This window comes from Colletotrichum jinshuiense, chromosome 10, assembly GCF_051148585.1.
Source record: "Colletotrichum jinshuiense chromosome 10, complete sequence".
NCBI lineage: Eukaryota > Fungi > Ascomycota > Sordariomycetes > Glomerellales > Glomerellaceae > Colletotrichum > Colletotrichum jinshuiense.
The window spans coordinates 2,346,079-2,368,185 of record NC_139303.1 but is presented as its reverse complement, the minus strand read 5'-3'; the positions used below and the strand labels follow the sequence as shown (position 1 = coordinate 2,368,185).

General features: G+C 48.9%; 6 protein-coding genes across 6 annotated transcripts; 2 read left to right on the top strand and 4 right to left on the bottom strand.

Annotated features, from left to right (window-relative positions):
- Positions 1-797: 797 nt before the first annotated feature.
- Positions 798-2,084, top strand: EsH8_X_000599 (uncharacterized protein; the record flags this gene model as incomplete). The annotated part of the gene is made up of 3 exons (XM_083274687.1): positions 798-1,498; positions 1,579-1,674; positions 1,736-2,084. 3 exons carry the CDS (start codon positions 798-800, stop codon positions 2,082-2,084), a joined length of 1,146 nt encoding a protein of 381 aa, XP_083120079.1.
- Positions 2,085-3,368: 1,284 nt separating this feature from the next.
- Positions 3,369-4,911, top strand: EsH8_X_000598 (major facilitator superfamily domain-containing protein; the record flags this gene model as incomplete). Its single annotated transcript, XM_083274686.1, has 3 exons — positions 3,369-3,669; positions 3,742-3,848; positions 3,901-4,911. The coding sequence occupies 3 exons, from the start codon at positions 3,369-3,371 to the stop codon at positions 4,909-4,911; spliced, it is 1,419 nt and encodes a 472-aa protein (XP_083120078.1).
- Positions 4,912-5,632: 721 nt separating this feature from the next.
- On the bottom strand, positions 5,633-7,097 carry EsH8_X_000597 (cytochrome P450; the record flags this gene model as incomplete). Its single annotated transcript, XM_083274685.1, has 3 exons — positions 5,633-5,959; positions 6,038-6,352; positions 6,423-7,097. The coding sequence occupies 3 exons, from the start codon at positions 7,095-7,097 to the stop codon at positions 5,633-5,635; spliced, it is 1,317 nt and encodes a 438-aa protein (XP_083120077.1).
- Positions 7,098-12,576: 5,479 nt separating this feature from the next.
- EsH8_X_000596 (uncharacterized protein) lies at positions 12,577-13,258 on the bottom strand (the record flags this gene model as incomplete). Its single annotated transcript, XM_083274684.1, has 3 exons — positions 12,577-12,814; positions 12,904-13,122; positions 13,173-13,258. 3 exons carry the CDS (start codon positions 13,256-13,258, stop codon positions 12,577-12,579), a joined length of 543 nt encoding a protein of 180 aa, XP_083120076.1.
- Positions 13,259-14,792: 1,534 nt separating this feature from the next.
- Positions 14,793-15,908, bottom strand: EsH8_X_000595 (zinc-binding alcohol dehydrogenase family protein; the record flags this gene model as incomplete). Its single annotated transcript, XM_083274683.1, has 1 exon — positions 14,793-15,908. One exon carries the CDS (start codon positions 15,906-15,908, stop codon positions 14,793-14,795), a length of 1,116 nt encoding a protein of 371 aa, XP_083120075.1.
- Positions 15,909-18,039: 2,131 nt separating this feature from the next.
- Positions 18,040-18,519, bottom strand: EsH8_X_000594 (uncharacterized protein; the record flags this gene model as incomplete). The annotated part of the gene is made up of 1 exon (XM_083274682.1): positions 18,040-18,519. The coding sequence occupies one exon, from the start codon at positions 18,517-18,519 to the stop codon at positions 18,040-18,042; it is 480 nt and encodes a 159-aa protein (XP_083120074.1).
- Positions 18,520-22,107: the final 3,588 nt, after the last annotated feature.

Here is a 22,107-nt window from a genome sequence, read left to right as displayed (position 1 = left end):
CGTTTCCGATGTTTCTGTATCAACCCCTGTCAGTCCTGAATCGACCCGACTCGGTGTTTGGAGTCTATCGAGTTTCCGTGGCCGTTGCTGAGCAGCCCCAATGGATGATGCCGAGCCGACTGGGCCTACCCGACCTATCACAATGCTGCCCCTCGCGACAAACTTTGAAAGCTAGCGCGTTAATTGACTGCCGTGCCTGCTTTTGCGGGCTGGGTTTATGCTTTATGCTTCGGAAACAAGCACCGTCCGCTGCACCAATTGTCGCTGCGGCGTTCATCTCCCCGCGTTGACGTCCAATAAGAATCCATCGGGACAATACCGTTATGCTTCTCTGGACCAAGAAAGAACCTTAACCGCTTGGCGAAGCGGAAGATCTTCAGGGTCAAAAGCCAGAACGCTGCTAGGCCAAGGAACGCGCCAAGGCATCAGCGACTTCGCTTGCCAGCTTCCGAGAGGGCTCTCCCTCCACAGATGCAAAGCTTGAATGCCGTGCCCCGTCATGGCACTGGATATGGAATAAGATTCCAAACTGAAGCGCCGATTTGTAGCATTTTGCCGATAGCCAAACGTGACTCGGCCAGCACACCGAACTGGTCAGTGTCTGCCGGCACCAACCATCAATGTTTCGGACCCTGTGAGGACCCCGTGACGACAACGCTGGGAAGACGTTACGCAAGTGCGATTTGGTGTTGCTAAATAGCCCAGACGCGAACCTTCCCCCCTTCCACATCTGTGCGTCCTTCCACATGCGCAAGGCTCCAGGCAAAACCTGTCGTCTACTGTGACCTCATCATGAAATGCAAACAATAAGCGAAGACGAGCTCGTGGCCGCCTCACCGGCCCCGCCCGGGGTGGTGTCCAACTTCGATAACCCCGCTGATTCTCTGGTAACCCGAGTCCTCGTCGTCGCCATCTTGCTGAACCTCCTGGCGATCATCTTCTGCGGCATCCGCCTATACACCGTCAAGGTCGTGATCCGCCGCCGTCAACTCGACGATGACCTCTTATTCATCGGCCTCATATTTGCCACGGCGTACTCGATCATCCAGGTATACGAGACGCGCAACGGCGCCGGCCATCACGTCTGGGACATCAGCCGAGCGGACAACATTGCCTTCCACAAGCTGAGCATGACCGACCTGGCCGCGTACAGCCTCTCGATTCTCTTCACCAAGGCCTCCATCCTCGTCTTTTACCTGCGCTTCCCGCTCAAGGCCACGGTCAGGGCCGCGGTGTACCTGGTCATGTTCGCGACCGTGGGATACTCGGCGGCCGGCGCCCTCGGCTGGGCGTACCTCTGCACGCCAATGGCGAAGATCTGGGACAATGATGTGCCGGGGACATGCGTGGACAGGTCGGCATGGTGGCTGATGCTGTCCGTCTGCAACGTCGCCACCGACCTGGCTATTCTGCTGCTTCCGATATGGATTCTTTGGCCCTTGTGTCTGAGGCTAATCAAGAAAATTGAGATGATGGTGTTTCTCATGGCTGGCGGATTGTGAGTTGGCCCCTCCCGGTTCCTTTTTCGGAGTCCGGCTTATGGTTATGGATCGTTGCTGACGAGTGTGCCTGATCCAGCGTTGTTGGACCCAGCATCGTGCGCATGGTTATGATTCCTCTCGGGTTCAACAATACGGACTTTACCTGGACGGCCTCCATCAGCATCATGTGGTGGTAAGCAATCTCTCATCCTCGTCACCCAGGCCCTTGCAGTCCTCTGACCTCCGGCGAACAGCGTGGTGGAAGCCAACGTCGGCATTATCTGCACCTGTCTCCCCTTTCTCAAGGCGTTCATGAAGCACGTGGCGCCCAACATCGCCAAGCGATTCTATAAGCCCGACGAGCCCCAGTCCCCGACGGTCTTCGATAGGGCTGCGGCGCTGCAGAGCCTGCCGCCGGTGCCCAAGTCCGCTCGGTGCAAGACCTTCGGGCGGCAGCCGGTCAAGGATGTGCCGGATGCCCCGACGATGCGGGATTGGCCTCTAAAGAATGACGAGCCGTTTGACTATGTCGAAGACCCGATGGTACACGATCAGAAGTCTCCGCATGCTGTAAAGCCTGTCGATGCGGCCGAAATGGTGTGACTTGGACAGGCCGGCATTTATGTTATCCCCGAATGAAACCCAGCATTTACCGAGTAAGTGAGAATGGATGCGGACTGGGGCTTCACATGATGCATGATGTCCCCATGCAGGTGCGAACCGGTGGGATGAAGAATGGTGCGCAGTATTGCAGGGGCAAAATATGGTAAGTCTATTGTTGGTTTGAAATCTAGGGTTGGTCTAAGGCTGACAGAAATGAAGAAGATGAGTTTGGCGCTTCTGTGTGGAATGAGTGGGAGTAGAAGTCGGCGGAGTATAAAGGACCGAAAAGCCTACACCGGCCTCGGCCCTGCAGATCTTATGGGTCCTGTTATGTCCGGAAATGTCTGCTTCCTCCCACATCAAACCCCCCGGCCCGATGAGTGGATCGACAACAGCAAGCACTTCGCCAGAGTCAGGCAGTGATTCTAACGCTTTGATGTCTTGACATCTGGTGTGGTCGTGAGACGTTCGGAAGTAATGACTGGATGCGGTGATTAGCTCGTTGACCTGTCATGTGCACGCGGTGACGCTGCCATAGGTGGTTGATCCTGGGAGCGTCAGGGGAGAGCCGTCGGACGACGGCACCGAACCAATAGCGTTTTCGTAGCGCGCCTAGACGGGGCTAATATTGAATAATAAAGATTAACAAGCTTTCAAACAGAGATCCCACCGGCGTGGATCTTAAATCCGTTTAGACCCATAAGGCCAGCCAATGTTGGCGGAGGGAATAGGATGGTGGTGGCCACTATGGTGAAGCACTTCGGCGCCTGGCCACGGCCTCGGCGCTTGTTCATGCTCCGCCCGCCGAACGGATCCACATCAAACAACAAGGGTAAGCTTCCTTCCCAAACAACCCGCGCAATATCGCGCCATATGGCTGGAGCAATGGCCCAGAACACACGCCCTCTGGAACTTTTTGTGTCCGAGTGCGTGAAGCCTGGCCCTGTCGGCCGTATCGGAAATCGATGCCGCTTATGTCCTGCAGAAAGCTGGGCATGCATTTGGGACGGGGGTGCCACTTTGACGTGACGATCCACGGCGCGGCCGCACACAGGTGCCGGGACGCTGACATGTTTTCGACTTGCAATATTTTCTTGGACCAGAGTCTGGGGTACTTATTTCGTTTGCACCCTGGTTCGAATGGAATTAGCTGTGCCAATCTCGTCCATATGGCATTCACAATCATCACTTCCATGTCTTCAATAACCCCTTTTTAAACTCTTCTCTCAACATCACTTATTTTTTCGCAATCTGCAATACAGGTGAACCTATCACTCGCCAAGAATGTCGAAACAAGAACACCCCTCGTCCCCGACGGACTCCCAGATGACTATCACAGACCCGCAGTTGCGAACAGCAGATGCCAAAGCAGATGACTTCGCCGCCGGCGAAGACGGGACGACAAACTACGCTTCTGACCACCCATCCACAACTCAGCAGTCCGATCCGGAGAAGGGCGCTGCCGGCGCGGGCGTCCCACGACCGTCGTTCCCAGGTAGTGATGCGCCGGACGGTGGAATTGTGGCTTGGCTGGTGGTTCTTGGCGCGTGGTGTACATCCTTTTGCAGCTTCGGCTGGGTTAACAGTATGTCGTACCTCATGTAACCTTGCGGCTGAAGCTTAAGTGATGCCACCGGGACTAACCAGGTTGTCATAGGTGTCGGCGCCTTCCAGGAGTACTACCAGAACGACCTTCTCAGCAACTACTCACCAAGCACCATCTCATGGATCCCTTCACTCCAGATTTTCTTCATGATGGCATTGGTAAGCAACGGATTCTTTCTTCCAATCTGCAGTCGTACTAACATGCCATCAGGGCCCTGTCGTCGGCCAGATCTACGACCATTATGGGCCCCGCTACCTACTCCTAGTCGGCTCCTTTCTCCACGTCTTCGGGTTGATGATGACGTCCCTTTCGACAAAGTACTGGCAGATTCTCCTCGCGCAGGGCGTCTGCTCCGCCATTGGCGTCTCGGCGATCCTTCAACCCTCCCTTAACACTATCCATGGCTGGTTCAACCTCAAGCGCGGCGCCGCCTTCGGATTGCTCTCTACCGGGTCCAGTATTGGAGGCATCATTTTCCCAATCATGGTCACGCGGTTGATCAAGTCGGTCGGGTACGGCTGGGCAATGCGCATCTGCGCCTTCATGATCTTGGGCCTGCTCGTCATAGCAAATCTCACCATCAAGGCAAACCATCCGCCGCGGCCGCAAAAGGTGACGAGGGAGCAGCTCCTCCGCCCTTTCAAGGAATTCGAGTTCGTGTGCGTCCTTATTGGGTTTTTCCTGTTCACCTACGGCATCTTCGTGCCCATCAACTACATCCAGGTACAAGCCCTCGAAGCCGGGATGGACCCCAACCTCGCGCAATACCTCGTCGCCATTCTCAACGCGGGCAGCCTGTTCGGACGCATCGCGTCGGGCATTCTGGGCGACAAGATCGGGAGATACAACATCTTCGTCGTGGTCTGCTACCTGACCGCGGTATGGATGTTGGCCCTGTGGATCCCCGCCAACTCGGACGGCACGCTCATTGCCTTTGCTGTGCTCTTCGGATTCTGCTCCGGCGCGTATGTTTCGCTGATCGCGCCGCTCGTGGCGCAGATCTCGCCATTCCAGGAGATTGGGTTCCGGACCGGAATCACGTTTTTCACGAATTCTATTGGTGGCCTGACGACGAACCCCATCAACGGCGCCATTCTTGCCGGCACCGGGGGTTGGGTCGGTATCAAGGTGTTCTCGGGCGTGTTTTGCATTGCGGGGACGACGTTTATACTCGCGGCAAGGATCCACCGGACTGGTTGGAAGTTGTTTGCTGCCTTCTAACGGCATGGCATGGTTGTAGCGGGCTTTGGTTTAATTGCATTCGGCGGTTTTATAGAGGGCATTTGGCATTGGCACAGGGAACCACGAAACTCATACCCCATCTCATATCTATCTCCTACTCATCCCTTAACTAGAATACCCACCGAGGTCTTGCTTCATAAGACAGAGCAAGTGTAATGTATCTCCACTCATAGACACGTCTATCTGTTCATGAAAATGAGAGTCTTGAAGCCACATTTGAACAATCATATCTCAAAATCTAGTGATGGACATAATTCTGATCCTAGCAAACCGAATGTTTGTGTGCCCTCGACTGTGTGGCTTCCCGATGTCGAGTTTTGTTTTGAGGCAATAGACTTTGGACATTGTCCAATTTCCGACAAAGCATCGTGCGTGATGCCTAAGATTTATCAGGTAAAAGATTTTGTTGGAGGCTCGCACTTGAATACTGTGTATTTGTGTATTGACTACTGGTGATTTTTGAGTAGAACCTTACTGCCAGGGGCCGCGTCGGCCTTTACAAAATCTTCATTGGCGGCAGATGGACGTGACGATTCATATCAAGGTATTTGAACAGTTTTAAATTTGTTGTTCCTCAGATACAATTTATCCCAAAACAATCTAATGACGGCCTTTTTCTGTGGAGTGGAGATCTTCAGCCTCCTTAACCATTTTTGCATTTGGCAAATGCTGACCAACTTCGCTCTGTAGGCTAGATAATCTAGTCTGACTTCCTAGGCGTCAAATGGACCATCAACGCAGGCTTGCTCCACAGCGTAAAGATTTCCTGTTCGAGCCAGTTCTGGCTCTGGGAAGCTAGCTGTAGATCAAAGTTCCATATGATTCTGGCTAGGATAAGTCTCATCTCGGAGTAGGCGAGGTTCATGCCTAGGCAGTTGCGCGGACCGATATGGAACGGCTTAAGTGCATCTAGTTGATCATCCTTGAAGTCTGGATCGCCGAGCCAGCGCTCCGGGTGGAATTCAAAGGGCTTAGAAAACATCTTTTCATTGTGATAGAGGGCCCAGTGAGCGACGCCCAATGTTGTCTACGCCATCTGCGTTAGTAACGGAGTGCAAAACCTACGCACAGGAAGATGGGAAATACGGTTAGAAAGTTTACATACGTTTCCGGGAATCCATTTCCCAAGTATTTCTTGTCCTCCCGAGGGTGTAATTCGCGGTAGAGCAACAGGAACAGGCGGGTACCGTCTCATACTCTCTTCTAGAACGGCATGCAGATACGGAAGTTTTGAAGTGCTCAGGAGGTCAATCTCGTCCTCGTTCGAGAAGTGGTCCTTGACTTCTTTGACGAGTTTAGCCAGCTTATCTGGGTTAGTGGTCAGGAGGTAGGTACATCCAGAAAGGACTGTAGCTGTTGTCTCAGACCCGGCAACGATAAGAACGTTGGCGTTCTGGTACATTTCTGGTCGGCTAAGGGGCTACGAAGTAATGTTAGTATTAATGAAAAATATTAGGGTTTGTGAACGTCATAGAGGGGATTCTTCATACCTCGCTTCCCTTCGTAATCATAGCCTCAGCAAAGTCAGGACGTGATGTGCCAAGCGACATCCTCTTATCAACCTTTTCTCTGGTAAGCTGCCGATGCGACCTCCCCTTCTCCATCAACTCCTTCGGTACCAAGACTTTCAGTAAAGGTCCAAGAACCTTGAAGCTTCTGGCCAGATTCAACAGACAAATCATCTTTATATTTTCAAAGATGAGCTTAACCCAGGGGTGGTAATCAGAGTTGTCAAGGCAGCCAAAGGACTCTCCGAAAGCGAGATCGCCGATAACATCGAAGGTAGTATAGTTATACCATGACACCATATCTATAGGCCCCTTGCTCGAAATAGCATGAAGCCGCTCAATAAGTAGGTCAATATAACCCTTGATTATCGGCTGCTGGTCAAGCATGCTCTTTGTCGAAAAGCCATTTGACAGGATCCGCCGGTAACGCGTGTGGGTCGCCCGGTCAGCCGAAATAATGTCCTGGTGATTTGCATCGATAAAGTCTGGGTCTTTGGCGTTTTCTTCGATATTGCCCTTCCGATGGCCCATGATTTCTTTCATGGCATCTCGGTGTTGGAAGGAGAGCTCATTTGGAGAGACACGGATGATTTCTGCGTTGTAGATTTGGTGGAGCTCGAGGATTTTCTTATGGGGGTTGCCACGAATTATCATCATCGCGTAGGGGATACGGGTTGCGGCCCAGAGTTTGGGACCTGGGTATTTCCGTAGTGGGTGCAGGGTTAGATTGTAAAGAATTGTAAGGAGGGAGCCGATGAAAATCTGAGCATAGGTTAATTGCTGTTCTTTGGTTTGGTATGCACGAAAGTCTGAAAATATTATTCAGATTGGAGGGGACGCTCTTACCAACAAAAATGTTAGAATGGGCCACAGAATGAATGGGGAGAGTTTCGAGCTCCCCATTTGGATCTCCATCGCCATGTTGCTTTTCTTGACGCACAGATTTCGGCGTGGAAGATAATAAGAGCTGAGTTCGACGCAGGACCAGCCAGATAGCTTCCTGGATTCTGTGAAGGATCAAAGAAACTTGGAGATGGGCTTCTATCGACTTATAAGAGGGAGGTGGAAGTGGGTTCTATGGACGCAATGGCAAATATGATTGGCCTCATTTATGATGACGAGGCATACAGCAGCATGGCACTCAAGAGCCATGGAAACTACAGTGCCACTCATTACTATCCACTTACCGCTCATTGGCAAACTGTACGTCGGTCTGCAAGAAGCATTAGCCTGTCCGTATCGTCGTACTCGGTGCCCTTCCAGACACCGTCTTGCAGCATGCCCCAGACGCTCCATATTGAATCTGCCTCAGTTCCGGAAGTATTGATGCCTGACTCGGGAACTTAAAACGGAACTAGCGGCGGCACGCGTCATGGCTGCCGCCCCCGCGATGTGATCGACCGGTCACTAGTTTAGAAGCAACCTTACTCGTCCAAGACTTCAAGGGGTAGTTGGAAATGCGACATGGTAATGCACGAGTTCTCCTATCTTGAACCTCTCAGAATGTCGAGATTTTACGGCAGAGGGTGTGCAAGGATATCTTCCCGCTCATCCATGCAGCCAAGGTTTATGACGCATCATCTCCGTCCAAACAGGTAGTTCGGCTCCGAGGTTATATAATCAGTGACACACAGAGTTCTGGGGGTTTTCAGAGCAAATGGGCCCGTGTTCATGCTTGATTGGGCCTGGGCCTGTCACTACTGCCACCACTGCAACCAAGGCGAGGGTGTGAGGAGAAAAAAAGAAAGCACTGACAAGAAGTTAACATGCAGCGGGCGCACAGTGAACCGTTCACAACAACGATCAGATAATCTTGTAATATATGCGCGGACAAATGGACTGTCCCGAGGTCCCGAGCGGCCGACTGCCGCTCCATGTAATGCCGTATGTGCCGGTGGCTCACGGAGCAGTTGCACAATGGCAGGACAACGTCATTCAGGGGCTTTGGGTTCAGAATCCGGTCGAGAAAAACAGCCGCTTCCCCAATCTTTTGGGCAGTATAGTGTGCATATGATATCCGCTGTTTCTTGCTGTGCCGCAGCACAGCGATGCCGGCTCTTTACTTCGTATTGGATTTGGTGACAGGAGCAAAGGGAGTCTTTATTTCTCATCTTACACTTCCCAAACTTCGAAACCCTGCATTCGAATGCAGCACTGACTCGGTCACAACAACACAGAGGCTGCTCGCTGTAAATAGTAGTTATGTTGCATACACAGCATTCAGAGAAGGCACTCGTCTCCCATTTGGTCTGAATGAACTTGAGTGGAACGCGACTGGAGCTTTGCAGGTGGGCTTGGCATGGAAAGTCGGGGGTGTAGCATCAAGTTGTCAAGAGTGGGGAGATGTACTGAAATATGTACTATATGTACCAAAATGACCCCAGGCTAGAATGTAACCTCTGACCATAGACGGATGTACCTTTGACGCAACGTATACGTCTACCCGATACTGCAGCTGCTTTGTCTATCATCTATTGGTTTCCTCATAGCATGGAAGATCAAAAGAAAACGAGAGTATGTTTTAGGACTTTCAACACCCTCTATTCTCTTTTAATGAAGTCAGTTTAAGTACAGTAAGTCTAGCAATTATCTTACCTCGCTTTTTGGAGAGAAAGGCCTCGGGAGTGAAAAGAGTTGGACCATTGTTTTCACTCTCTTCATCGGCAATTGCAAGGGTGAGGGCAAGTTTAATGTACTTTACTAAAGGTAATTCAATGCCAAAGAGGCGGCGGTAACAGTTTAACGTGCCTGTTGTAAATGGACTATCTAAAACTAGGGCAAACATGTCTTTTCCCCTTGTGATGGGCTTTGTGCTGGCCACTGAATATTGATTAAATATGCGACTAATCAACTCGCACCTTTTTATAAAGTATGCAGAGGGATTAGGTAGGCATCAGTACTGCTGTATTTAACTTAATATATCCGACCTTCATATGCAGTGTTCAAGTACTGGGAACGAAATATTAAAAGGTATGGCGCATGAATTTAGAAATCCAACATATTCATGCAGTTTGTCCACTTGACATTTAGTCAACCATAACCATTTCCCGGTGTTCTCAGTGGGCCGTCAAGTTATCAACATATTATTCACTTTAACGAGACTCGTAGCGCATTCAGGTCATAAGATACTAAGGGAGTAATACTGTTACGTTTTAATGCTCGTATTCAGCGGAGTATACGATTAGGGCTGAACCCCCAACCAAGACCGATTAGGAATCGAGTTGAAAGTGCGGAGAAAACTTGTCTAAACAGCTTTCAGATCATTCAGCCATGTTTGTCTTATTCATAGCTTCAAAGATCTCTGCCCATTTTCCAATCGTCTCTGCTGTATCTTACATGCGTACTGTGAGTGGGAGAATTGAAATTTGCAGCATGCTCTAACAATTCTTTTATGGAATAGCGCCAAGATGGCTTCTTTGATGAACATTCCGACTGAACTCAAAGATGCAATTTTTCCTGAGCTTTCTTGTCGGGATCTTCTCAGCCTCAGTAAAACATGCCGCAGCCTCTACTCTACGATTCTTCCGTTCGTTTATCGCGACGTCTTGATGTCGTGGGAGCGTGAAGCAGAGCAGCAATCACCAAACATAACGTCTCTTCTACAGACAATATTAGAACATCCTTCCCGTGCCGGATGGATCAAGACTCTCACTTTCAACGCATCAAATTATGAGGCATCTCGATACAGGTACCAGGGTCTTGAATTCGCCAAGCCACTTAGTCATTTCCGCATGGACGATGACAGTCAAGTGGCTTTGGTCAGGAGAGCAGTTGATGAGTTATGTTTGCCAAATTCGGAAAAATGGAATGAGGCGATAGTTGCGAAGAATGATTTGGGTGCGATCATGGCACTCATATTAGCCCACTGCCCGGAACTCCAACGACTTACTATGGACATTGATTTCCTCCTACACGATAACCAGTGGTTTCCGGCAATGATCAAACACACACAGTCGGTTCCAGAGGATGTAAAACAAATGACAAGATTCAATCATTTGACGCACTTTGTCGTGAAAAGCCCCGAGAGATACGAATCATTGGTGGTTTTACCCCAAGATATCCTCCTGCTTTGCCTCTATCTACCAAAAGTCGCAAGCCTCACCTTGGATGCTACCTGTGGAAGCCCAAAGTGGGATTCTAATGTTCAAGCCTACAATTACGGTGTCGGGTCATTTTGGCCGTTGCCCAGCGCCCCAGATGCAACGAGCTTGACGATGCTACGACTCAACAGCTCAACATTGTCCGGTCCGGCAATGGAGTCGATTTTGCAGCACACATCCCAGCTTAGAAAGCTAACATTTGATTGCCAAATGCCGTCAAGTCATGGATATTTCAGTCTTTCAGAGCTACGAAAAGGTCTGGACCATGTTAAGAGCACACTCTCGCATCTCACCTTCAAGTTTCAGGTCTTCGCTGATGAAGCTCTTGACGTTCAATCATTGATCGGTGTGTCTATTGGAAGTATCGGCCCTCTTCGCACTCTTACCGCCTTGACCGACCTTGAGACCTCCTTGGTAGCTCTCTACGGCGATAATATCAAACCACAAGATGCACTACCACTTGCCGACTTACTACCCCCAAACCTTGAACGCCTACTTATTACCGATGAGTTCTGGGACTACAACTTTTTTACGTTGTGGGGGGGAGAACCAGTAATGACGCTGTTCAAAGCATTCTTTAATGGAGATTGGAAAACTGCGACCCCAAAGCTGCAAGAATTCGTGTTGGATATGTCAGAGGGGAATTGCATGGCCTTTTACTGGGACAGGCAAGAGATTCGGGCAGAGTTGCAACAGTTTGTTGAGAACCAGGGAGTCAAATGCACAATCCTTTGGGATGATGATATTTAATAACGCCCGGCCATTTCACTATTATTATTGCCCTAGGTCATCTGTTGGATTACCCGGCCAGAACACGGCCAGGCGGTCAGGCCATGGGAAGCAGCAGCAGTCGGGCCTGGATATTCTACCTCCAGGCTGTCAACGGTGATATCTTCAACTGCTGCTTCCGCTGTCTAACTTTCCTTTCTTTCTTCTATACATCACCAGAATACAGTGCCAGTTGTGCTCGCCAATGGATTTACCACCCGTACGGGTATCCTGTGATACCAACAGTATTCCAATAGAAATAAGATGATAGATTTGGAACATGTCTGCACTCCCTGTTCTGTACGCAAATTTGTACGTAAGTAAACACCCTGTGCTATCATTGGCTATCAAACCTCCTCGTGGAACTGAATTCTCTAGAAGTTTAAGGACAACTGCAGTAGAATGTATTCGGACGTAAAACTTTGATGACTCTGCATCATATTTGAAAACTGGTCATGGTGACAATGGATGAATGATGAGGGCTTATGTGGGAAGTATTTGCAATGTTAGTTGGTTACACAGTTTAAGAATAAGTCTGAAAGCTGATGTGCTTAACATTTGTTCGTCATATATACAGTAACAGCCGTAACGTTACATATATGAAGTATAACTGGTAATCAGTCTGATAGGTAGACTTTCAAACAAGCTCCCCATCATCTCACAATGTCAAATAGATGCTCAGTTAAGCAAATACCCAGTTTAAATTAAGATCATCGCCACCGGGCACTTAGTCTCGCTCGATTCTTCTAAGAATGGCCATAACTGATTGTTATGTACTCTCTCTTGGCAAAGCAGGCTTTCAGTTTCTTTCTTCTAACTGCAATGAACATTGTATCGGTCCGGAACCAGCTTGAAATCGCTTGAATGAATATTGCTCACTTTTATAAACAACGGATGCAGTTACACATATCTAATCTTCATCGTAGAAAACAAATGCCCTAACCTCGATGCTCGCTCTTGGTTCTCCAGCCCCTTCGGGCAGCGCAGTGTCTTTAAAGGCACAGTGAGGAACTCTTCTCGGGACCCCGGGCTTTGTGCTTGAGTCCACTTGCTTAAAAAATAGCACGTCGTCTGGCTGTTGCTGATCTTTGAAGTACCATTTGTGAGGCGAGTTGGTAGGCGGCCGTACTTCAACTGCCTCCGTGTCATGGTCGGGGAAGCGTACGGGCACAAACACCAAATCTGAGTCTGGGATGGATCTGGCATCAGATACTGCAAAAGGATCCCGGGTAATTGGGCGAATTGGCCGCCACATCTGAGCATTCTAATTAGTTCAAATTGGCCTTGGAGAAGAAAGAAATACTTGCATTAATGATTTGGTAGCGCGGCTTCTTGAGAAGCTCTTCTGCACGATCGCCTAGCCATCTCTGAGCAACGCCCTCGGCGGCCGCAAATGACTGGTCTACGTGGACACCGTACAACGGTGCCGGGCCTTTAGGGCCTTCGCCATCTTTAGCACCTCGGCGGATGATGTGCGTCATAACATGCACTTCCGAAGGTTTGGGACTATTCATGTCAGCAATAAGCTTAAATCTTCTGAAAGTACAATTGGAGAATAGATCGACAAGCGCCAAAGAAGGGGGGCATTTGCGTACAGGTTTTCGGTCTCGGTCATAATCTTCCAGCACAGTTTCTCCATCTCTGGATAGTTGACACGCTTGATCTCTTCGTCATCGTCCCAGTTGGTCACCTGACTCTCATGCTTGACGTAGTGGAATCCCTGAACATCGAGGGTAAACTCATCCTCCCTGCCGGTGACGTCGGTAATGGTTGTAGGAATTTCGACTTTCGGTTGAGGCTTCCCCGGCACCGGACTTTGGTTGATTAGCTTTCATTGCCGATCTGCCCGACGATTGTTCCTTACCCTCCAATAATCATAGGTACCAGAGGCACTCCAGGATCATCAAAGTATTTGATCTTTGTCTCAACTTGCCGTCCTTGTTGTCCCATCTTGACTGTATCGCAATGCTTCCTATAATGAACTCAAAATTTCTTGGACTGATCCTCGCAAAGGAAACTATTTAATAACGAGGGCTTGCGTCCAGTTTTGAAATAGCGCTTAGCTGGGCATGGGCGCGTCTGTTTATCTTCTGTCGGCATCGCGAGTCAGGGTCTGGAGGAGACAGCGTAGGACGACATGGCCACCCCGGTTGTTGAAAGTAGAGGATGCATCGATCTCCATATCGATATCAGTAGTGATTAAACGCTCCGATAAATAGGATCTGAGAAGTGTGCTATAATGGCATTCATTGGACGAAGTGGCGAGCGATTACTACCCTGCCACCAATATTACAAGCTCTAGCAAATACCGTTGATTCTGCCAAGACGTGTAGAACCACCCGTTTGGAAAGCTTGAATCCCCGTAGACGAGTACCGAGATCGCACTAAGCGGGTCGTTACCCCTCGATTGACTTAGCTTGTTGGGGAAGGTGCACTCATGAGTCGTGAAGGTTTGCCGATTGTCACGCACATTGCGAACTCGTCTTATCTATTGCTGATCTACATGGGGCTCATCTGTTCAATAGGTTTCAACAGGGCTTTTCCCTGCAGCGTCCATGTTCCCGGATTACTTCGTCACCGCCTGTCTATTGGCTCTTTGTCATCGTACTCGGTCAGGTTAATGAATACTTGACTCAAGGTTATGGAAGCATATCGAAATTAAAGAACCGATAGCACGCCACAGTGTCTGAAGTTGGAAATCCACAGATGACACGCTAGACTGTTTATGTGGAGAAATGCACTCAAATGTCACATGAGTCTGCGCTTCGCTTTCATATCCAATCTTATCAAGCACATTTCATCAGTGTGTTATTAACTGAGCACGCGCAATATTCAATGGGAGTACCTTAAGGGCTTAACATTTTTCGGCATGAGACTAATGCCCAAGTAGCCAAGGGCGTCTTGAAGCAACGCTGAAACCCCATTTTTGTATAACAAATCAGTAAAAGACATGCCCCATTACCAGAACAAATTGATCTGTCATTGAAATCAAGGTATTAAAGTAATATAAAGTCAAGCAGAACATGAGAGCACGCGACCCGGTATTCGGATTCTCGGACTTTAATGTTTCTCATACTTTACAGACAATAGTCCGATTGATTAAACAAAGTGCGAGACGCAAAGTGATTGTACAGACAAATCATCACACTCCTAGATGCCGAATACATTATTTATTTCACGCAACGGGGGTCTCAAAAGGACAAAAGCAATTAATGTGAGAAAATACTTTTCAGACTTTCAGTCGAGGAGACAATTTATCTATGTCTAATAGTGCACCTCATCAGCAAATTGTAACCAGTTCACTGAACGAGAATTTCCTATAGTCCAAGCATTGCCAGTAACTTCTGCTGCTACTGAAGTTTGGTTGGTGTATACCTGTTTTCTGTCGATCCAACAGCTAAGTAGTTTCTTCGACTTGATGAATTTTGACAGAAACAATATTGAATATCATAATGGTATATTGAGTGCTGATTAGAACTGGTATTTACAGTGACACGACAATCTTTTCTGCAGAAACGCCGTTGATACCTACTGCAAAAGCTTCTTGGATGGTCTCTAGACCCTTTCCGACAACTTTCGGCTTTGGTGCCGGAACAAACTTGCCATGAGCCAGTGCTTCAGGCAGGAAATCTTGATAGACGGCAGTGCCAACTTCATTGGCCATGAGATCGCTTCCCCAGATAAACTTTCTTCGTACGCCGCCCAGCTTGCTCTTGAATGTTACGACAACATTCTCAGATAACATGGCCAAACCTACAGGGAGCACCTCTGCGAGGTTTGCGGGCGGTTTACTGGCCCCGGCAATACTGGCTTGAGCAACAAACTTCCGCCCCTTGGCGGCGGCGACAATGTCGACGCAAGGAATCATCGATCCCGAGCCAATGGCGAATGCGCCAGCTATTTTCCGGTCCTGGAACGCCTTGGTGATGTCTTGAACGACGGTAGGACTACGATAGTCGAAGACCTCTTTGGCACCGAGAGATTTTAGGTACTCGAAGTTCCTTGGTGATGATGTAGCGATAACTTCGTATCCCGCTCCAATAGCAAGCTGGATTGCGTTGCAGCCCACACTAGTTGAACCGCCCCAGACCAAAAGAGTTTCGCCATTCGGCTGAGTGTCGACCTTTGGGAGTTGGAGGTTAAGGTAGTCCTTCATGAACAGCCCGGAAGCAGCAGTGGATGCACCCAGAGGGATCACACAAGCTTCCTCGAAAGTGACCGAGTCGGGAATTTGCGATGCAAGATTTGTTCTCAGAACAACGTATTCCTGAAATGCGCCCTCTGACGTCTTATTGCTGCGCTTGTCTAAACCAACAGCATGGCCGAAGACGCGGTCACCAACAGTGAATCGCTCGGCGCCGACGCCAGAGCCAACTTCAACGACTTCACCAGCGACATCGTTGCCGAGAATGCATGGGTACTTGACCCAGCCTAACATTATGTCGCCGCAAATTTGCTTGGACCAGTCGACAGGGTTGATGGCGACGGCGCGATTTCGAATAACGATCTCGTTCTCCCCTGGAGGCGTATAGGGTGCTGGCTTGATCTCCAAAGGCTTGGCCTTTTTAGCGGTGAGCCAGGCTGCTTGGTTCGTAGGCATTATGAAGAAGTCGTATTGGTTGGTTCTGAAGAAGAGTCAAGGAGTGAGTCTTGATGGAGTGTCGCGGACACTGATAAAGAGGGGATACTGCCAATGACGAGGGCGATTCGTAAGTGTTATATAATCGGCGTAATTGACCATGGCATATTCAATAGCTCGGCTTACCTCAAGTCCAATACGACATGGATGGCGCCAGAAATCCTTTATGCATTGAAATGGTCTTTTGTATGACCTATCATGTACGAATCTGTGTAGTTGAAGGTGCCTTTTAATTCTCAATTGGCGCAATATGCTTCCCAAAGCGGTCTAGACTTGTCATCTTTGACCCCAACGCATGATTACGATGCACACCACTGCAGTGTGCCAACGGCGACCGGCGCTAACCCCAAATTGTATCCCGCGGGCTAATGATTGGCTAGGCTTTTGTCGTTGGGTCATAGGCGTCCCCGTCTCCTTCAGACATGCCACACGGAGGCATGTTACTTTATCACAATCCGGCGGAATAAATGACTTCACTTTGACGAGAGTAATTCCTAAAATGACAGAAATAGCAAGCTCAACTTCGATCCTGAAATTCAGGCGTTGCAGTCTTTTCATCAATCAATGTAAAAAGGCCCATGTGTCAACTTGTGAATGGGCTCTGCACACGACGCACTGCGTATGCTCAACATGATATATCTGTAGTGGAGAATGATATCAGGGCTCATTTCTCTGATAAAAAATAACACATGTTCTAGCTATTCGTTGTCTAGTGCACCAGGGATTTTGAGGCAGGCATACTTGGCTAGCGTTGGACCGAAGGCTTGATCTTGCACATCATGATAAACTGTATAGCTCATCTTTTAACGCCTTGAAATTCGCTACAAATTTCACGTTGCTTCGGCCACAGCTGTCACGGTGTCTTCGTTATTGGTTCTAGTCTCCATACCTTTTGCGGCTATGGGAGATTGCGCCAGAGTCAAACCAAACCCCTATGGCATTGGGGGGTGCATTTAGACGAGGAACTCGATCAATAATCAGTGATTAGCTTAAAGTTGTTTAGAGTTGACTAAGCAAGGCAGAATGAATGACTCTATGTGAATATACCGTGTATTGGTCAAGCCTTGAATCGACTTCAAGTTGATTAATACTTCAATCGCTGAAGTTTCGTCCCGTACTCCGTCAGTTCCTGTTTCTGCTAATACCCAATTACTTAAAGGCACAAATTAGCGGGTGATGTTCTATCCTAATGATCTCGGTTTGTCATGTCGCCGTTGCGCGAAACACAGAAAGCTTTAGACGCTTGGAAGATGGGTCTCAGCCACCTGGGAAAATCGGGTGGTATGAAAGCCAGATTGTTGCAAATCAGCAAAATCTACGACTCATACTATCTAGCGGAGAAAATCATGCGTTTAAACTCATTCATGATGAATTTCTAGAGTCTGATCGTCGTTTTTTGAGATTACAGCAAAACAAGCTCCAGTGCTAGCCTATCGAATGCCTTCCAGTAGTCGGGCGTCCAAAACCTACTACATGTGGTCGCCAGAATCTCATAAGGGCGATGAACTCTGTACTTTGTACTCGCCCCTGGTTTGCGTAGTCTAACATTATTTCCCTTCATTCGGTAAGCCTGGGGCTGAGGTAGCAAAAGCCAAGCCACTAAGAGTGACAGCAAACGGCCGACATAGTGTTTAATGGTACCGTCTGCCCGGAGTTCCACAGCAGGAAAGTTAGTTCTCACTACCAACGATTGCTTGTATTGAAAATCAGGACAGTATTATAAGTTTTAACGTGCCAATGACACGAAATCTGTTGAGTAGAGAAAATTCTCCTTGAAGGGGGGATTGGCCAGATATTTTCGCGCAAAAAATATACTTGGTTTATGTTCCGGGAACAAGGTATCAATGGTTCGAACAGCAAGCAGTCGTATTTGGAAGAATTATGTTACCAATGAATTAATTCATGCTCAAGTTTAGTCTCTATTGCACTCGTGACTTTCTAAGTTTATATTTAGGGATGATCCTGCAGTACGAGAAGTAGCCTTGCCCCTTGTGTTGTATCTTCCACAAAGACATGCCACAGTAGTGATGGAATATTTCCCTATTCAGTCAAAGTCCCATCATTCTTATCGAAATGCATCTGCCTATGTTGTCTAGGCCGAACAGGCAAACTGCCAACTAAAGCTTTCGAAGGTGGTTCCATGGCAGCCCGTCGTGGTGGCGATCGGCGCGGGGACGCATGTCTCGATCGTCTTGTTGGTGGCCGTGTCAACCACAGCGGTGACTTGGGGCTGCAGCCCGATATCGATGTTGTCATCGACACACGCCAGCTCAAGGTTGAAGTATGTGGTGTTGGTAGCGTCGTCGGTAATGTTGAAAGGGTTGCGGCAGATGGGCTTGAGCACGTAGGTGCTTGCGGTGCGGATGGCGGACCATGTTGCTGTTCCCTGGATAGCACCTTTCGCGTCGCACACATCGACGACCTCTTGTGTTGTGGTCGGAGTGAAGGGGCTCCAAGCGACAAAAATGTTGCCGTGCGGGAACCCATAGGTGCCTAGGTTGATTGGCGGGTAGGTGTTCTGTGCCGAGGCAGCGGCCACGAAGAAGGCCGAGACAAGAGTAGAGAAGTGCATATTGATATATCGGATTCAAACAGGCGAATCTTGCGTTGAATTGTTAGCTAAGCTGTGGCAGATGTGAGGAGGGACAGATCAAGGAGGAGATTTGTTTTGTTTTAAATACTGAGACGTTTAGAGAAGCTCTTTCGCTCTTGCAGCTGCGTGTGCAAAAAAGTTGGCAAGTGCCTTTCTGTGGATACGGAATATGGAATACGGGCTTACATAGTACTTTTGTTCCGATTTGACGTTCCATTAAGTTCAGAAGAAATCATGAGGCACGGTAACGAGCTGTGCCGTACGTCAGCAATTAGGCCATTGTTCCTTGTTGTTCTAAGTCTTCGCTCGTATCCAAATATCAGCGACGGATTTGGGCTATAGCAAGCTGACTTATCAAATCAATCTAATCCCAGCTGCCAAGACGTTATAGTGCTCGTAATAGCTGTGAATGGGGATGCTCGCGACAAACACGTCGCAATGTTTTCCTTGATATGCGGCACGGCACGGCGGGTGCCCCAGAGACGTATCCCTCTGTTACAGAATCGCATAACACAGATTGCGGGCGGCTATTGCCAAGAAGCTTTCGCTTTGTGGGGCATTCTAATCCTCCTCGTATTGTCAGGTTTCCCCCACGATGTCGGGCAGCTAAAATGCGTAGCTGAGAACCAAAGTCCCATCAGCATCCCTGAATCACTGCAGCCGAAGCGTCCATCAACGAAACGTTGCAGGTGGTTTTTTTTAGTCCCCTTTTTTATTTTCTTTTTGACTTTCTCATAAAAACAATGCAAGACAGCAGGTGACACACCCTCTGTTAACCAAGTATGCTCGCGTAGCCCGCCACTCATCAGTTCGTGACAGCTTCTATTTATAAGAGCAAATACTGCATCAGGTATTATTCCAAACCTTTGAACCGGAGGTGGAGAAGGGCATGCGGCCACAGTCGCCAGCCACAGAGGGTAGGACTAGGGGCTTTCGGGGAATTACAAGCCGAACCTCCCATCATCATGAAAACCATCATCAATGCAGAAGACTGATCGCATTCCATTTTGCAATAGCGTCATTTATGAAGAAAAATAGAGGCAAATTTTCTGAGAGAAAAAAGTTGGTCTATAGTTTATAGGTTTCAGAGTTAAGACTTGAACAGTCTCTAGTGGCCCTGTTCGCTGGAATGCCCTGGTTAGAGGAGCGGAGCATCCAATGAATGATGATGTATGCACAAATCGATACGACTGCTGAGCAGCAAGGGCACTGGAGTAACCGTGCAGCACGGCAGAAAACATGAGATCCAGGATAGTCCGATCAGAGCAATATCAGGCACATTTGGGACTGTGAACAGAAGTGCGTAAAGGATAAGTTAAACAGTCGGGCTATTGGATATTGTTGTGTGGGTTTGCCAGTGTCATTGGAGCAACGCAGCCGCAACCGCAGTCCAATTGCAAGCAGAATTAGTAGTAGCGCAGGCGTGCCCGCGCTGGTGGGCCTGTTACGATACGGCCCACTGCTGTATGGATAGCTAGCAACACTAGCATTCATGCGATGCCGATTCTTCGCGTGTCCACCACCTTTCCCAAGTTAGCCAAACTAATGGTGGAAGCTCTTGATCCTTTGAAAACGAAGCGCACAATCCGGTTATGACTAATCGAGGTTTTTTCTAGAGTACAGTCGAAAACCTAGAGGAACAGAAAGAGAGGGAAGAAAGGTGGGGGGAAATCTGGCAATAAAACCTGGGCTTGTGTTGGAAAAAGACGGGGTTATTTAGGCTTATTATAAGCCTAAATAGTACGTCTACAACACACCAAGGTTCAGTTCTTTTTTTTTTCGTCCTTTCTACTCCATATGCCACGGAATACCGCAAGCAAAGAGGATCTTCGTAGCTTGTTGCCCCATCCTTAACCACGTGATAACGTATCATTGGCTCCCGGGGGGTGTAACTACGACGGTAGATGTCAAAATCACGATACGCGACGCTTTTGACGTGGAGTAGTCTAAATGACACTCGGTGACGGTTACATTGACGAGGCGGGCCATTGCGGCAAGCAGGGCGTCAGTCAGGGAGTACACGTTGATTTTGGTCGGGGAGGTGAAGCAACCAAGAATACACAGCGGGCCCTTGTTCACCTTGTTCATCGTCGTGTAATATAGCTGAGTCTCACTATTCCCATCTTGCATTGAAATAGTATCAAGTGAAATATGTCAAGCTAACCCCGGACCGATGACGCCACATGTATTCTATGTTTGGTGCTTGACGATAAATGGCCATCTCGGTTTCGCATTCCATTACAGAAGCCTCAAAGTCCGACCTGACAGAGACGAAGCTAGCCCTTTGCAGACGCCTCCGGGAAATTATGATCGGCGTTAGCTCCCGTCAAACAATGCGACCGTTGATAAATCGGGAAACCAATACGTCGGTTTGTAGATTCCATGCCAGATGCACAAGCAACCCCCGGGCCATGTTCGTCTCGACTTTCCTCTCCCATCGTTCTGCGGCTGACCTACCACGTGCCTGCCTGCCTGTCATCTGGACGATCTGCTTGTTCTTGCTAGCTGCACGCTTCTTTTATCCTCCTTCCACAAATTGATGGATCAAGGAGACGTCGGTTTCGTTTTCTCGGGAATGTGGGCTGCAAATATTTGCAATGATCCACGCAGAGACGAAAGGATGTGTTTCGTGTCTGGACGCCAAGCTCGGAGCTGGTATGGCGTCGTCATCCCGCATGTTCCCACACCCACCAGCGGGTAGCGCCGGTGCTTGCCAAGCAAACGCAGAAAATCATAGCACAGCGAGTCGTGCTCTCTGCCTCAAGGTCGTTGTTGTCCTACGAAAAAGTGAAAAAGTTACATCCATTTTATGGAAGTCTAGCAATCCGAGGTCTACAAAGAAAGGATCTGGACAGCTCGAAGAATGAAACAAACCACCTGAAAATAGCCGTCTACCCTCGAGCTGTTAATTACTGCAGGGCAAGAGCTTGTAAACCGCCTGTCAACGGAGCTCGGTGGGCAGAATTTTCTACCTAGACGGGGATTTTCCTTGCGCCGTGGGTAGGCAATAGGGTGTGGCTGGGTAGATTTGTCGACATTCACGGAGCCTTCCGTGAATGTCGTTGCTGTTGGCCTCCGGGCAATGTCAATGAAACGGTTTACGATCCCTTAATCTAGCGACTGCAGCTTCCGATGTACGCTAATTGGTATGGGTCTCTAGAGCCCTAAGACGGATTTGAGCCGACTTAGGTCTGGCGGTTGATAAAGGGGTGAGTGGACCAATCAGCGGTTTGTCGAAAAACGACATGCAGCCAAATTCGGCCGTTGAGCCCACTCCTCTCAGCTCCGTTTGGACGTTTCTCCGAGGCGTGGGACCTGCCAATTGCCCAAGACTGCATTAGTTGTCAAGCTTGAGGATGAAGGCGTTTATAAGAGTACGAACTGTATCCGCAAAGATGATCAGAGTTGGCACATTTCTCGTTGTCACCGTTCTCTCCCAGTCCTTCTTTTACTGTGTTTTTCTGACTTCAATTTTCGCGCTGGCGTGATCGATTACATCCTTCAATCCGACCATCCGCGTCCATTCTTTTACCAAAACCCACATTCTCTAAACCCCCTACCGCCACA